Genomic DNA, 14,303 nt, shown 5'->3' on the forward strand with positions numbered 1-14,303 from the left:
AGCGTTTTCTGTCCTTTCTGCACTTTTTTTTTCTTCATTTTTTGGTGATTTTTTTTTTTCATTTAAAATTGGAGATAATTATTTTCCTTTGAAAATTTTGGTGATTTTTAAAAATTCTTGGTGATGATTTTTTTCTTTAAAACTTTGGTTCGGGTTTTATTCTTAATGTTTTTTTTTTCTTTTTGCTGTGATTTTTTTTCTTAAAAAATGTTTTTTGTCTTTCTTTTTTGCAATTTATCTTTTAAATTGCAGATTTTCTTTCTTTTAAATTTTTTGTCGATTTATTAAAATTCTTGGCATTTTTTTTCTTTAAAACCTTCGGCAGCTGTTTTTGTGATTTTTATTCTTTTGAAATTTTTTGTGATTTTTGAAGATAACATGTCTTGCAAACCTGCGGGCCTGCCAAAATAAAAGTCACAAAAATGGCACCCTTTATTACAGCCAGAAACTATAAACACAGAAATGACTGTTAATTTCATACATTTCTGACACTTCTTGCACACATCATATGGAACAAACACCACATGCATCCACTGTGAGTCACTCAGAGAGGCTCGAAAAAATAAAAAATATTTGTATCTTTGGGGAGGGTATAAAAAAAAAGAAAAACAATTTAAAAATTTTAATATAGAAAATAAAAATAAAACAGCCGCCCCCTCCTCTGGTGGTAAATGGTGTGTACCTGTAAACACTTTTCTAGTCTTTTTGACCACTGCTCGACATAGTTTCTCCTCCTTCATCCCTCCCTCTGTTCCCTCTTTCATTCCCATCCCTCCCTCCCTGCTTACCAGTGAGAAGACAGGAAACAGGAGCCCGATGATGAAGCAGGTGACCAGTTTGACGGCCCAGTGTCGTCTCCTCCAGCCCGGGAAGCCGTCGTACCACAGCGTGGCCAGCAGCTGCTGACAGTTGGGCTGCGCCACAAACTGCAGAGACACAAAAGAGAGACGGTGAGGAAACAGTTTAAATGTCCTTTACTGGAAATAAATGAGTTATAAAAGAGGAACAAATGAGCAAAAAGACCAAAATCACAGTGTGACTTTGCCACTCTGTTTAAGTGGCTCATGTATCATTCAGAGGTGTTTTTTGAAAATTAAACAGCTGATAAGAAACGTCGTAACCTTCAAAACAAAGTTTCTTTCTTCTTTCATGGAGCTCATTGTGCGCTCGCGTCTCTCTGTGTGAAAAGTCTTCACAGCGACAGTCTGTAACTTGATGATCTTGAGATCAAAGTGTTCACCGTTTCCCCGTATTTTTCACTTTTTCACCTCACGCAGATGAAATAAACAGATCCTGATCAGCATCTGAGAAACATCCTCTGATTCTCTGTCAGCGTGACGCTTCGACTCGAGAGTGCAAAGCTTTTTACGTTTCTTATTTACAAACCATGAACAAGAAAACACTTCAGGGTTCATGCACAGTGTTTTAATACTTTTCCGGGACTTTTAAAGATTCTCTGAAATGACCATCAATACTCCACTGTACTATAACATAGCATTTTTAAATATATATTATTTTAAAAAATAATGAATTCAGAACAGGTTTTAAAATAAGTATTTAAATATAACTTATGAACTATTTATTTATTATTTTCTTAGAAATTATTTATGAGAGGGAAGAGGGTGGTGCATCAAGGTGAGGCATGTTAAATCATTTTTATAAGCACTGAGAACACTTTTCAGTTTTTTAACTGCCGATTGTTAAAGTAAAAAGATGGCTTCAAATGCATGTTTTCTTGAAAAAACTGTCTTTCTTTTCTTTAAGTTGAAATTGTAAAATTTATATGATTTGGGGTAATTATATATTTTTCTTTTAAAACTTTTTGGTCACTTTTTCTGCAATTCTTTTTTTTAATCTAAAATTTAAGGCAGTTTTAAAAGAAAAAATATTTGGTGATTTTATTATTATTGTATTTTTAATTGTCAATGATTCTTTTTTCTTTTAAAAGTTTTTTCAGATTTTTTCTATACTTTGTTATGATTTCTTTTCTCTCAGAATTCCTGGTGTTTTTCTTTCAAGTTTTTTTTTTTAAATTTTATTTATTATTAAATAATTATTATTATTATTATTATTATTATTATTATTATTATTTTTCTTTCTGGCGATTTTCAAAGAAAACCTGCATGATTTTTGTGTATCTTTTTGTTTACTCCTGTTCAAAATGTTCTGAAACAGATGTTATAATCGGCACAGAAAAGGAAATGATTTTCTAAGTATTTCCTCTGCCCTCGGAGCCTCCGGCAGGTCGATCTGTACAGGTGTTATCTTCCTCTGTGAGCCGCTGCGATAAACCAAAGGTTACTTCCTGCACTGACACAAGTGGAGCTGCTCTGTTGTTCAGGTTGCTTCCATTTACATCTCATTACAGCTCATCCTGTAACACCGCTGGCATTACACCGGAGGCTGTTTGTCCCCGTCAGCCCTTCAGCTGCCCTCTGAGTCACCGCCGAGCAGCTGACTCTCTCTTTTCTCCTCTTCCTCTTCCCATTGTGTGCTTCCAGTTTTCCCTCCATCCGTCCTTTCTTCTTCTCCCTGCAGCTCTCGAGCATTTCATCTCAGCTCGCTCGCCAAGTCTCTTTCTTCCTTCTCTTCTCATTATTTCTGATTGATTAGTCTTCTCTTGGATTGTAGATAAGCCTCATACTCTAAAACGATTTAGGAGACAGCAGGTTATCTATCACTCTGAGCGTGCGAGTTTAAAAAAGTGCCTTTTCCGATTAAACAAACAGCCGATTTAATAAACCAGCTAAACAAACATCCAGCTCAGTTTTTTTTTTTTTTTTTTGCACATTCACCTTCACACAAGGACACACGACTGAACATTTTCATTAAAAGCTCAAAAAGAGGCAAACTGCCAGAAACATTCAGGTCGGCGCCTGCAGACGTCAATCACGCTCGGCTGCTTTTTTTTCCTGAAAAGACGAACATTTGGTGGCGGCTGCACATTTCCACACTCTCTTGTTTTCTTAGCGTGGGAATGTTTCTCATTGATCGATCCTGGCGCATCTTATTTTGGACGGTCCGTGACTGATCGCTCTCCGTGTGCGACTAAAGATTTGAGTTTTCACAGCGTCAAACTTTGCAGCATCCAGACACTGAAGGTCTCAGGAGCTGTCCGTGGTGCTGAACCCGTCAGCCTGTTTTTACAGCCAATTCAAACGTCTGACTTCAAAAATATAATTACATCCACTTCAAACGCCTCACTTACTAAATATCAGCCATTATCTTCCAGTTAAAGTTTGTCACCACAGATTCAGCTTTTGCACAACAGCATCAGTGACCAAAGGATCAAAATCAATGCTGAAGAACAAGAGAAAAAATATTTTTGAATTATTATTTGTAGTATTCTTCATTGTCAAAACCTAGTGCAGTGATACTCAACTGACGGCCCGTGGACCGAATCTGGCCCCCGACAGCGTGCCAGGTGGCAAACCAAGCTTTTTTTAATTCACAGTAAAAATAAATGGATTCGAACTAGGAATTGTTTTTGTACTTTTAGTGTACGTAAGGTACCAGAGCGCATCAAAACAGAGCTTGTTTATAAAAAACAAGAGCCAATGAGAAATTTCCTAAAATCCTACAACTGTGCTAAACATCTGAAAACATCCTAAAATGTGCTAAATATGCTAAAATCTCAGAAATGTCCCAAAATCCTAAAAATGTCCCAAAATCCTGGAAATGTGCCAAAATCCTAGAAATGTTACACTGAAATTCGGAGTCTGAAATTCTAATCCAAAACAGCTTTTGATAAATTCAGCAGATATCTCTGCGCGCTCTGCTGTCTTTTTTTGGGTGCATGCTGAAAAAAAAAAAAGAAAGAAATAAACCAAACGGATCAGACTGAGCTGCACTGCTGCCGCCTCTGTACTGAACGTTTGCATTTTTTAAACCGTGAGGCGAGGTCCTCTGAGGACGCAAATAAAGAAACAAAACTGAGCGGATTCACCACAACCAGCCGGCAGACGAAAGGTGCCGACACACGGCGCGATAACAGTGACGCTGCAGGTTTGTTCTGATGTGACGAGTCTTTATCTCTTCAGCACGGGAGGGTTTTTACACACTTTAATCATCTCACGCTGCCTCACACCTCCGATAAGCAACAAGCTGAGAGAGCAGCAACGGATATGACCCCAACACATAGATAGACACACACACACACACACACACACACACACACACACACACACACACACACACACACACACACACACACACACACACAGATACTTTCAAGGATTTAAATTTTACAGAGAAAGTCGACAAAAAAAAATGACAGAAAAAAAAGACACATTTTTTTCTTTAAACATTGGCAAAAATGCTTGAAGAAAACAAAAATCACCAGAATTTTTTTAGGGATGGAAGACAAACTTTTTAAAGAAAGGGAAATTACCAAAAATTTTCAAAACATATCCAAAAATCTTTAAAGAGAAAAAAAAAATGTCTTTACAAATCACCAAAAATCTTTAAAAGAAAAAAAAAGCCAACATTTATTCTTTAAAAATCACTAAAATTTGAAAGGAAGAAGAAAAACTTGAAAACTTTTTAAAGAAAAAAAAATAGCCAAAACTATTTAAAGAAAAAATAAACTTTTTTTCTGAAATATCACTTAAAATTAAATTCTAATTCTAATTCTTTTTAAAAGAAAAACGAGGTCGGCAAAATCTTTTCTTCATAAATCTGCTATTTAAAAAAACGACAAGGAGTAATGATGTGTGTGTGTGTGTGTGTGTGTGTGTGTGTGTGTGTGTGTGTGTGTGTGTGATGGAGAGAGAGAGGATATTGGATAATGAGAGGATTTAATTATATAGATGAAATGATAAAAGCTGAAAAAAGGAGAAAAGAGGAGAAGACGACAGATAACGCGTTGGAAGTCAAACCAAGGTGGCTGCTCCCTCCTCCTCCTCCTCCTCCTTTCATTTCCAATTCTTCTCCCTTTCCTTTTCTTTCCTGTCACTAATCCTCCTCCTCCTCCTCCTCAATTCTCCTCCTCTCCTCGTTCTCCTCCTTTCGCCTTTTCTTTTCTCCTCGTCTTCCATCTCCATTCTCCTCATTTTTTGTCTCCTACATTATCCTATGTCAGACTCATCCCTCTCTCCTCCCCTTAAATTGCATTTAATTTCCTTCACCTCTTTATTTTCATCCTCCTCTTCCGTCTGTCCTCCTTTTCATCGCCATCTCCCATTTTTAAGTTTCTCTCCTTTTTTATTCTCTCCTGTATTCTCACACTTCTTCTCCTCCATCTGTCTCCTTCACCTCTTGTCTTTCTCTTTCTCTCTGCCTTTTCCCTTTCTTCTCCTCTTTCCATTTTCCTTCTCCTTCTTTTTTTGTCTCCTACATTATTTGTTTTTGCCTCCTCTCTTCTCCTTCACTTCTCCTTTTTCTTCTCCACCTTCTTCCTCTGCATTCCTTCTCTCCTATTTTCTTGCATTTCCTCTCCTCCATTCATCTTCTTCTCCTCCTGTCTTTCTCTTCCTCTGTCTTTTACCTCCTTCCTCTCCTCCTCCTCCTCTTGCCTTCCAATCTCCATTCTCCTCCTTTTTTGTCTCCTACATTATTTTTTCTCTCGTCCCGTCTGTTTTCTCCTGTCCTCTCAACCACTTAATTTCCTTCACCTCTCCTTTCTTTCAAGCCTTCACAATCCCTCTCCTTTTTTTTATTCTCTCCTGTTTTATTGCATTTCATCTCCTCCATCTGTCATCTTCACCTCCTGTCTTTCTCTTCCTCTCTGCCTTCTCCCTCTTTCCTCTTGTCTTCCCATGTCTATTCTTCTTTTTGTCTCCTACATTATGTTTTTTTTCTGACTCATCCCCTTCTTCTCGTCTTTCCTCCTCTCTTCTGTTTTCATCCTTTACTCCTCCTTCTCTCCCTCTGGTCCTCCTTTTTTATCTCCCCCTTCTTTTGCATTCTTTGTCTCCTAGTTTTCTCTCCTGTTCTTCTCCTCCATCCGTCTCTTCCATTTTCCTCCATCTCTCTCTCTCTCTCCGTCTCTCAGCTCCAGTTTGGTTTCCTGTTGCTATGGCAGCAGTATGCTAATGAGCGAGTTGATCTCTGGGCTCCACTAAACTACAGCAGCTCGCTCCTTTCTCTCCTTTTTTTAATTTATTTTCTTCTGTTTTGGCCTCGATTTCACCATCACTCTGTAAACATCCTAAACACGTGCGAAACAGATCAGATCAGGATAAAAAATCCTCCCGCAGGAACAGATCGGAGACGTTATATTTGGGTTTTTGGGGGCTACGTTGTCAAAGTGAGACATCCTCAGTGTCCCATAAATAGATTATTAAAGTGACCGGCTTAAATTACATAACACTCGAGTGAAGCAGCAGTGCTGAGGTGTGTTTCATCATCAGTCCGTCATCAACACATTTACATGCATCGTGGCATTTTTAAAAAAATATCTGTATTGCATTAAAACCTGGATTGACATCAGATTGCACAGCCTGCACCTCAGCATAAAATGTCTAGCAAATTAAAAAAAAATAGAAAAATAGAAAAAAATAGAAAAGGAAAATAACCCCTAAAGTACCTAAAATAAATACATAAATAATATTAAAAAAAACAAAACGTCAGAATTATTCTGATTGTATATTTTCAATTAGGTTCCATTAAAAAAAAATGTTTTTGGTATTTATATTTATTATTTTTATTCCATTTTATTTTAGCACTTTTTAGGTCATTTCCAGATTTTTTTTGGGGGGGGGAGGGTACTTTTTTTTGGTTACTAATTTCAGGTAATAGTCTTGCAACTTTACTTACCTATTTCTTGCTAATTTTTGGGCCATTTCTTAAGAAGTTGTTTTTGAAAGAAAATCGCACCAATTTGCACAGGTTTCAAAGGGTTAATGACAGTTTGACCAAAGGATTTTGGACACCAAGTCAAAACATTTATTTGGAAATATGACACATAACATCACAAATATGTACATAAAAACAGAACAATGGTAATTTATTGTGCATTTAGGTGCTACTTTATTAACATTCGGGGCCCCTCTGGTGTCCGTTTTTTCATCTTTTTATTTATTGTTTTATTAATTCATTCATTCATTGTCCATAACCGCTTGTCCTTTTATGGTTTGAGGTATTATTTATTTCTTTTTCATGATTTTTTTCCACCATTTTGCTGGCGTGGCTTATATGACTTGAACTAAATATACAAATATCTGATTTGTTGTTGCTGTTTTTCAGTCTTGCTGTAAAACGTCGTCTCGTGTTGCGTTATGTTGTTTATGAACTAGATTTTGAATCTTTGAGGCTCTATAATCAAAAATACACAAATGCATTTGGACAGGAGGCTGCAAATTCATCGCTTCTTAATTGGCATCAGCACCCGAACACGGAGTGCTGATGAGCGTTACCGCGCCGTCACTCAGAGACGTTACTGATGCGTGTTTTGACATCAAACCCGTCTCCTTCCTGTCTTTTTACAGGCTCTATGCATTCGTCTCTCTCTCGCTCTTCATACACTTCATTTTCCCCCTGAAACACTGGAAAAGCACCACTGCAGCACCAAGATAAATTTCCAGTCCGTCTTAAATTGATTATCACGGTCTGTCCCCTCTCCTGTCTCCAACAGGACAGGTCAAAGATGTGCAAACTGCAGAGGACAAAGTCTTAAACTTAATCTCAGTGTGCCCGGCAGCACAAACCACTCTTTAATGCTAATCCAACAGCAGCTTTACATAACTAACACACACACACACACACACACACACACACACACACACACACACACACACACACACACACACACACACACACACACACACACACACACTGCTCTTACTGCTGGCGGTGATGTGCTGGTTTTGGCGAGATGTCTGAAAATGCCCCGAAGGAGGACGATTTTTTTTCTTGCAGAGTAAAACATCTCTGATCCGCGACATCTGAAGAGCTTCACTTTAAAACGACAAACAACAAACACATGAATTCACTTTTAAAATCAAAGGAATAGTTCAACATTTTGGGAGAATAAGCTCAGAAAAAGCTACATTTATTAAAGGGAAACAAAGCGGGACGAGTGCAAATCCAAAATACGCACAATATAATAAGCAATAGGCTGGTTTTTCAGGGTCAGTACCGACACGGTTATTGATACTTAAACCGTAACAGATATTTGGAACCAAAATGTATTTCCAATAAAAATCATAATGTTTCAGTCAAAATTTAAAATTTGGAAAATAACAAACTCCAACTCAAATCTTTGTTTAAATGCTTTAAACAAATGCTTAATGAAAACTGAAACTTCAACATCATATACAGCAAGTTCTTTTTTTAATAATGTCAAGTTAAAATTTCATTTAAAAAAAAGAATACAAAAATATCTTATATATGAGGTTTTACAATGTAAAAGTTCCTCCCATGCTGACACTTTACTTTCTTTGTATTAAAAAAAAAGATGGGAAAAATGTCCTTAATATATTTATAATTATCATAATTATATATTTGAATTATTTTACAAAAATCTTATGATTTTTACAGTTTATTCAGGTCATTCCCTTGTTTTTTTTTTTATTATTATTTTTCTGTTTTGTCGTTTTTGTTTTTGCTCATTTTAATTAAATAAAAAAAAAGTCAACAAAAATGGCCAGTCAGCTCCAGCAGCGATGTGAGCAATATTGAAGCATTTCTCTGTAGTTTCCCTCCACAGCAGAGAGGTCAGAGGTCACCTACTCCAAAGTAACTCTAGACTTGGTCTGGGATCAGATTTTTTTCTTTTTTTAAAAAATCACTTCAGCAGGATGAAGTGTTCACTGACACCAGAGCAGAAATCTGTTTCCTCTGACTGCACGACTCGTTTTAAGTCAAATCAAAGATAGTTTCTGAAATGTCTCTTCGGCTGCTCCTCTTTGATAAAACGCTCCACGGGCAGCATTTAAAAAAACACTCCTCCGCCCACGTGCACCCACAAAAACACACAACGACAAGAAGACATGAAATCTGTCCTGCTGGCAGCCCGCTGAGCCTCGAGTGACATTTAAAAATCAATCTCTGATCGTACAGGAATGAATCACAGCATTATTCTCACTTATAACGAAATAAAAGCCTGTAAATGTTCAGCTGGTTTCTTTTGTCTTTAATCACACAAGTTGAATCAACAGAGACCAAAAAAAAAAGTGTTTTTAAGGCTAATAAATGCAGCCAGTCATCCACAGAGACTCCGGGGAGCCGGCACACACCGCGAAATTATCCGAGCGGAAACCTGACTCTCCAAAAAGGCCCCAAACCTCCGTTTTACTCGAGTCTCGGCGGAGACGAGATCTGATGACTCATGAGAACCTGCAGAGCCGTTCAGGAGACGTTCAGGCAACAGGTTTCACGAGGAATCAAACACGACTTCTCCGCTTTACTTTAGGGTTTTTCACATTTTCACTGACTAATGTGAACATTTTAAATCCTCATAAGTGCATTTCTCTTTAAAAAATGTATTTTTCATGTATATACTAGCAGAGAGGGCTTTCTACAAAGAGACAGTAAGTTTGAGGGACTTGTTCTTTACTTGAGTATTTCTATTTTTGCAGCTTTATACTTTTACTTTACTACAGCTCAGAGGGAAATATTGTACTTTTTTCTGCGCTATATTTGTACGGCAGCTTTAGTTTTACTTTTCTGGGTTAACACACATTTTATACCAATAAATTTCCATATCTTTCCCATGACTTTGTGGCAAATTTTCAGCAATTTTATAGAATTTCTTAACATTAAGATATTTTTTTTAAAAAAAAGAAAACATTTGTTTTTTTGTTTTTTTTTTTATTTCAAAAGTTTTGCAAATTTTGAAGAAAACTTTTTAACATTTTTTAAAAGATTATTTTGGTTATGTTTTGAAGACAAATATTTGGATTTTTTTTCAATTATTTTTTGGCAAATTTTAAAGAAAACATTTTGGTGATTTTTGAAGATTTTGGATTTTTTAAAAATTATTATCATTGGTATTTTTTTTAAAGAAAGCATTTTGGGGATTTTTGAATATTATATTTTGGCAATTTTTGCCTTTCTAAAATAGTTTTTGTTGATTTTTGAACATGTTTTACATGAAGATACACGAGTCTTTTTCTCCGTATCAGAAACACGAAACTATCAACAGAGAAACTTTGATACAAAACTGAAAAATCAAAACTGAAAGCAGAACTCCTGTTAACCCTTTGTGTCTCTGTGAGTCTTAAACAGGACTCCCTCCTGCATGAAGCATCCTGCACACATCCTGTACACACACACACACACACACACACACACACCTCTCCTCTTCACTCTGTTGCTGCAACACTAGGGGATGTTTCCATCTATGTTTCGTCAGCCACACAAACGTCAGCTGCTACAAAGGAGGCCGATCTGACCGGTTCAGCGCGACATGCTCGGGTCACTTCCTTCTGCTGCGGACATTAAACTACAATCTGCTGCCCAAAGCTCCTTTCCAGCTAATTCAATTTCTGGGCAGCGTGCCCCGGCCACTAAACTCAGAAATATGCTAACCGCCGCTACGCTACGTGGCGGTCGGGTTAATTCAATTTCTCGGCGGCCTGATGTAATCTAAACAAAGCAATATGCTAACCCAAAGCTATGCTAACACTAATTCAATCTGGCTGTGCACACGCTTGTGATTTATATGCAAATATGGAAAAGTGCTCATGTGTGCTCTCTCACTTATTCATATTTGATCTGCGTCTCGCTCCGCCTGCCCCCCCTTAATCCTGCTTCTCATTCTCATCAACACAATTCTCCCTTTTTCTCCGTGTCCCACTTTTTATTGATTTTTTTTGTCTCTTTCCATTTCTTTGCTGTCTTTCCTCCTTCCCTCTCCACCTCCTCTCCTCTGTTTTTTACTCGTGTCCCCCGTCTCAATTCAATTTTTTTCAATTCAATTAAACAATAAAGCAAACTGGCATGATGTTTTGATCCAAAATATGTTGCCAGACCACAAACACGAACAGGAAATATGATGAAACCACAAAAACTAAAGAGAGGATCCAAAAACCAACTGTCAGTACACACTCATGTATACTGAGCGTATATCTCATATCGCCGTTTTCGGGTTGTCAATCATTTCTCAACCAATAAAATGCATTTAAAAAATATGTGTCTAAACCTCCTACATCCATTGGATCCTTTGTGCAAAAAGATGCTTTGCAAGTTCATGGTGACCTTTGACCAATGAAATCATTGAGTCTAAGAACACATTAGTGCCAAAATTGAAGAAAATTCCCTCGATGAGACATCACATTAATGAGAATAAAATGAATGCAAGTTTACAAAGACCTTGACATTTGGCCACCAAATCCTAACCAGTTTATTTTTGAGTCCAGGTGGATGTTTGTGCCAAATTTCAGAAAACCCCCTTAAGGTCTTCTTGAGATATTGCATTGACTAGAACAAAACAGATGAAAGTTCACAGTGACCTTTACCTTTGACCACCAGATTCTAACCAATTCTTTGCTGAGTCTACTTGAACGTTTGTGCCAAATTTGAAGAAATTCCCTCAAGCTGTTCTTGAGATATCGCATTCACAAGAGTGAAACAGACGAAGTCACAGTGACCTTGATCTTTGACATATGACCACCAAAATCTAATCAAATAATCACAGGGTCCAAGTGGACGTTTGTGCCAAATTTGAAGAAATTCCCTCAGACAGAATTTTCATGAGAATGAGACAAAAAGAAAGCAAATCACTTCATTTTTAAGTCCAAGTGAATGTTTGTGCCAAAAACAAACCCCTTAAGGTGGTGGTCTTGAGAAATGCTGTTAATAAGAAGGTCACAGTGACCTTGACCTTTTACCTAAGACCTCCAAAAATTCCCCAGTTCATCATCATAAGTGGACGTTAGTGCCAGATTTAAAGATATTCCTGCCAGGTGTTCCTGAAACATGGTGTTCAGGACATAAGGATGGTCAGACTTACAAATGGACAACATGATATATATTACAGAGACATTATTTTCACAAGAACAGATGGACACAAGGTCACACTGACCTTGACCTTTGACCACCAAAATGTTATCAGTTCATCATTAAGTCCAACTGAACGTTTGTGCCAAATTTGAAAAAAAACTTGAGAATGGGAAGTATGTAGAAAAGGAAAACCCGAAAAAATAATAACCTCCGGTGGAGCACTGCTCTGTGTGTGTGTGTGTGTGTGTGTGTGTGTGTGTGTGTGTGTGTGTGAGCCCCTCTAATTGAGGACATGTGTTGATAGATTAATTAAAGCAATAATTCATTTGGATGTGGTGAATAAAACATGAATGAAGGTAAATATATTATTCAGCTGCTGCGGCGGATTACTGTGCTACACACACACACACACACACACACACACACACACACACACACACACACACACACACACACACACACACACACACACACACACGGGCAAACAAATATGGTCCCACACTTGAGTAGTCACTTGTCGGCGCACAAACACACAATTCATTTATTATTGAGACGACTGTTAATGTATAATTTAGCAGGACTGCAGGTATCACAGGCCCGCGGACAAAAAAAGACATTTAAATGATTCAAACACACACACACACACACACACACACACACACACACACACACACACACACACACACACACACTGTACAAGCAGTGGTCGTTCGCTCTCACGCACACACTGAATGTTTCAGGGGTTTTCTCGTGGGTTAAACGGAGGTTAAATGTTGTAAACGAGTGAAGGGTTTTCACCAAACGTCCCCTCTAATCTGCAGGTCGTCCGGGGAGGACAGACGGATCGAGGACAATAAGTAGAGCAAGAGGAAGGAGACAGAAGAGACAAAAAAAAGAACCATAAACGTCACTGTGATGATCTTTTTTTAATGCTCCGAAAGCAGAGCGTGAGGCCAGAAGGAAGGAAAACAAATGAGGGCAACGAGAAGCAAAAACGGCAAAAAAAACGTCAGCAAGTGTTTTAATTCAGGCTGATTATCAGGCTTAATTATCCCAAAAATGTAGTTTTTTGTTGTTTTTTTTAATATCAGCAAAGAGTTCAGCTTCAGCGAATACAGTGAAGCAAAAATAATTTCTGTTTGTTGCTCTAAACCTTCAAAAATGACATTTCAAACAGACAATGCAAAAACCTTTAAATAAAGACGGTCTCAGACGTCAAATTAACACCTCCAACTCGAGAAAACGTCATTATCACATTTTAGGGAGGTCTCAAAAGTCCACCGAAATAATGCAGTACGAATGCAAAATAACGCTCCTCAACGGAAACATGAAGACTCTTTGAAACTCGGATCGACGTCACTTTTCATGTGCTGCGTTCAGACGCCTCTCACAGCTTTGAAAACTGGGAAATTTGTTTGATTTTTTTCAAAAACATGAGCAACTCTGCATGAAATGTTCTACGAATTGCAAGAAATTATTAAAAGAGGACAAGAAAATTACAAAAAAAGTTTTAGATTGCAGATTATTAAAAAATTATCCTCCCAAAAATACAATACAAATAGGAAAAGAGTTCAGAAAACTAAAACTATAGCAATTTTTTTCTTTAGAATTATGTTACAGAAAAATATTTTGAAATATATTGATTTAAATTTTTTTCCCCCTTTTTTCTTCTTCTGAAATTAGTAAAAAAAAAAAAAAAAAAAAAAGTACATGAAAATTAGCAAAAAATAAGAGACAGGAGAGTAAAAAAATAAAATAAAATAAAAACAGGCAAATGTCCTGGAGGAAAGTCTAAACATATAAATATTCTATAAAATAATTCAAAATATCTTATTGTAATAATTTAAAATATAGTTCTCCACAAAATTGCTTAAAAAAGGTTTTTTATTTATTCATAATCCACTAATTACTTACTGAAATAAATGAATTTGTTTAAGGTTTAAATGTTTCTGAATACAGATCCAGGTTTCAAAGGGTTAAACTGTGGACAGATTTCACTAGTTTTTCAACCTTTGTCGGAAAATAGCGGCTGATGAAAACTTGTTTTTTCTGCTTTTTTATTCTAAATGTTTCTGTCGTTTCTGCCGCAAAAAACCTGAAACTTGTTAAAATCTCGTTCTTCCTCCTCGCCGTCTCTGATCGCTGCCGTTTATCAAAACGTCACAAACTTTTCTTCCTCTAACTCCACTCTTCCTCTTTTATTTTTATTCTCGCTTTTTCTTTTCTTCCACAAAATCCTCCACTTTTCTTTTTTATTTACAGTCTTTCTCTCTGCAGGCTCCTTCAAAAAAAACCAAAAACGAGACACATTAAGAGAAAAAGAGCGAACAAGGAGAGCTGTATTCCTCCGCCCCGCTGTTTGTGACTCACTCGTTCTTTTGCTGACTCTATTTCTGTGCCGGTTTCCTCTGTTCCACCTC

At 37.1% G+C, this 14,303-nt stretch overlaps 1 protein-coding gene across 1 annotated transcript in view; it reads right to left on the minus strand.

Annotated features, from left to right (window-relative positions):
• The window catches only part of trpc5a (transient receptor potential cation channel, subfamily C, member 5a), a 141,521-nt gene that overhangs the window by 31,643 nt on the left and 95,575 nt on the right, over nucleotides 1-14,303 (minus strand). The window contains 1 exon segment of the mRNA XM_088073698.1: nucleotides 789-926. Coding sequence (XP_087929824.1) covers nucleotides 789-926 — 138 coding nt within the window.

The sequence above is a fragment of the Plectropomus leopardus genome, chromosome 23 (assembly GCF_026936395.1).
Source record: "Plectropomus leopardus strain MGB_pleo_1.0 chromosome 23, ASM2693639v1, whole genome shotgun sequence".
Lineage (NCBI taxonomy): Eukaryota > Metazoa > Chordata > Actinopteri > Perciformes > Serranidae > Plectropomus > Plectropomus leopardus.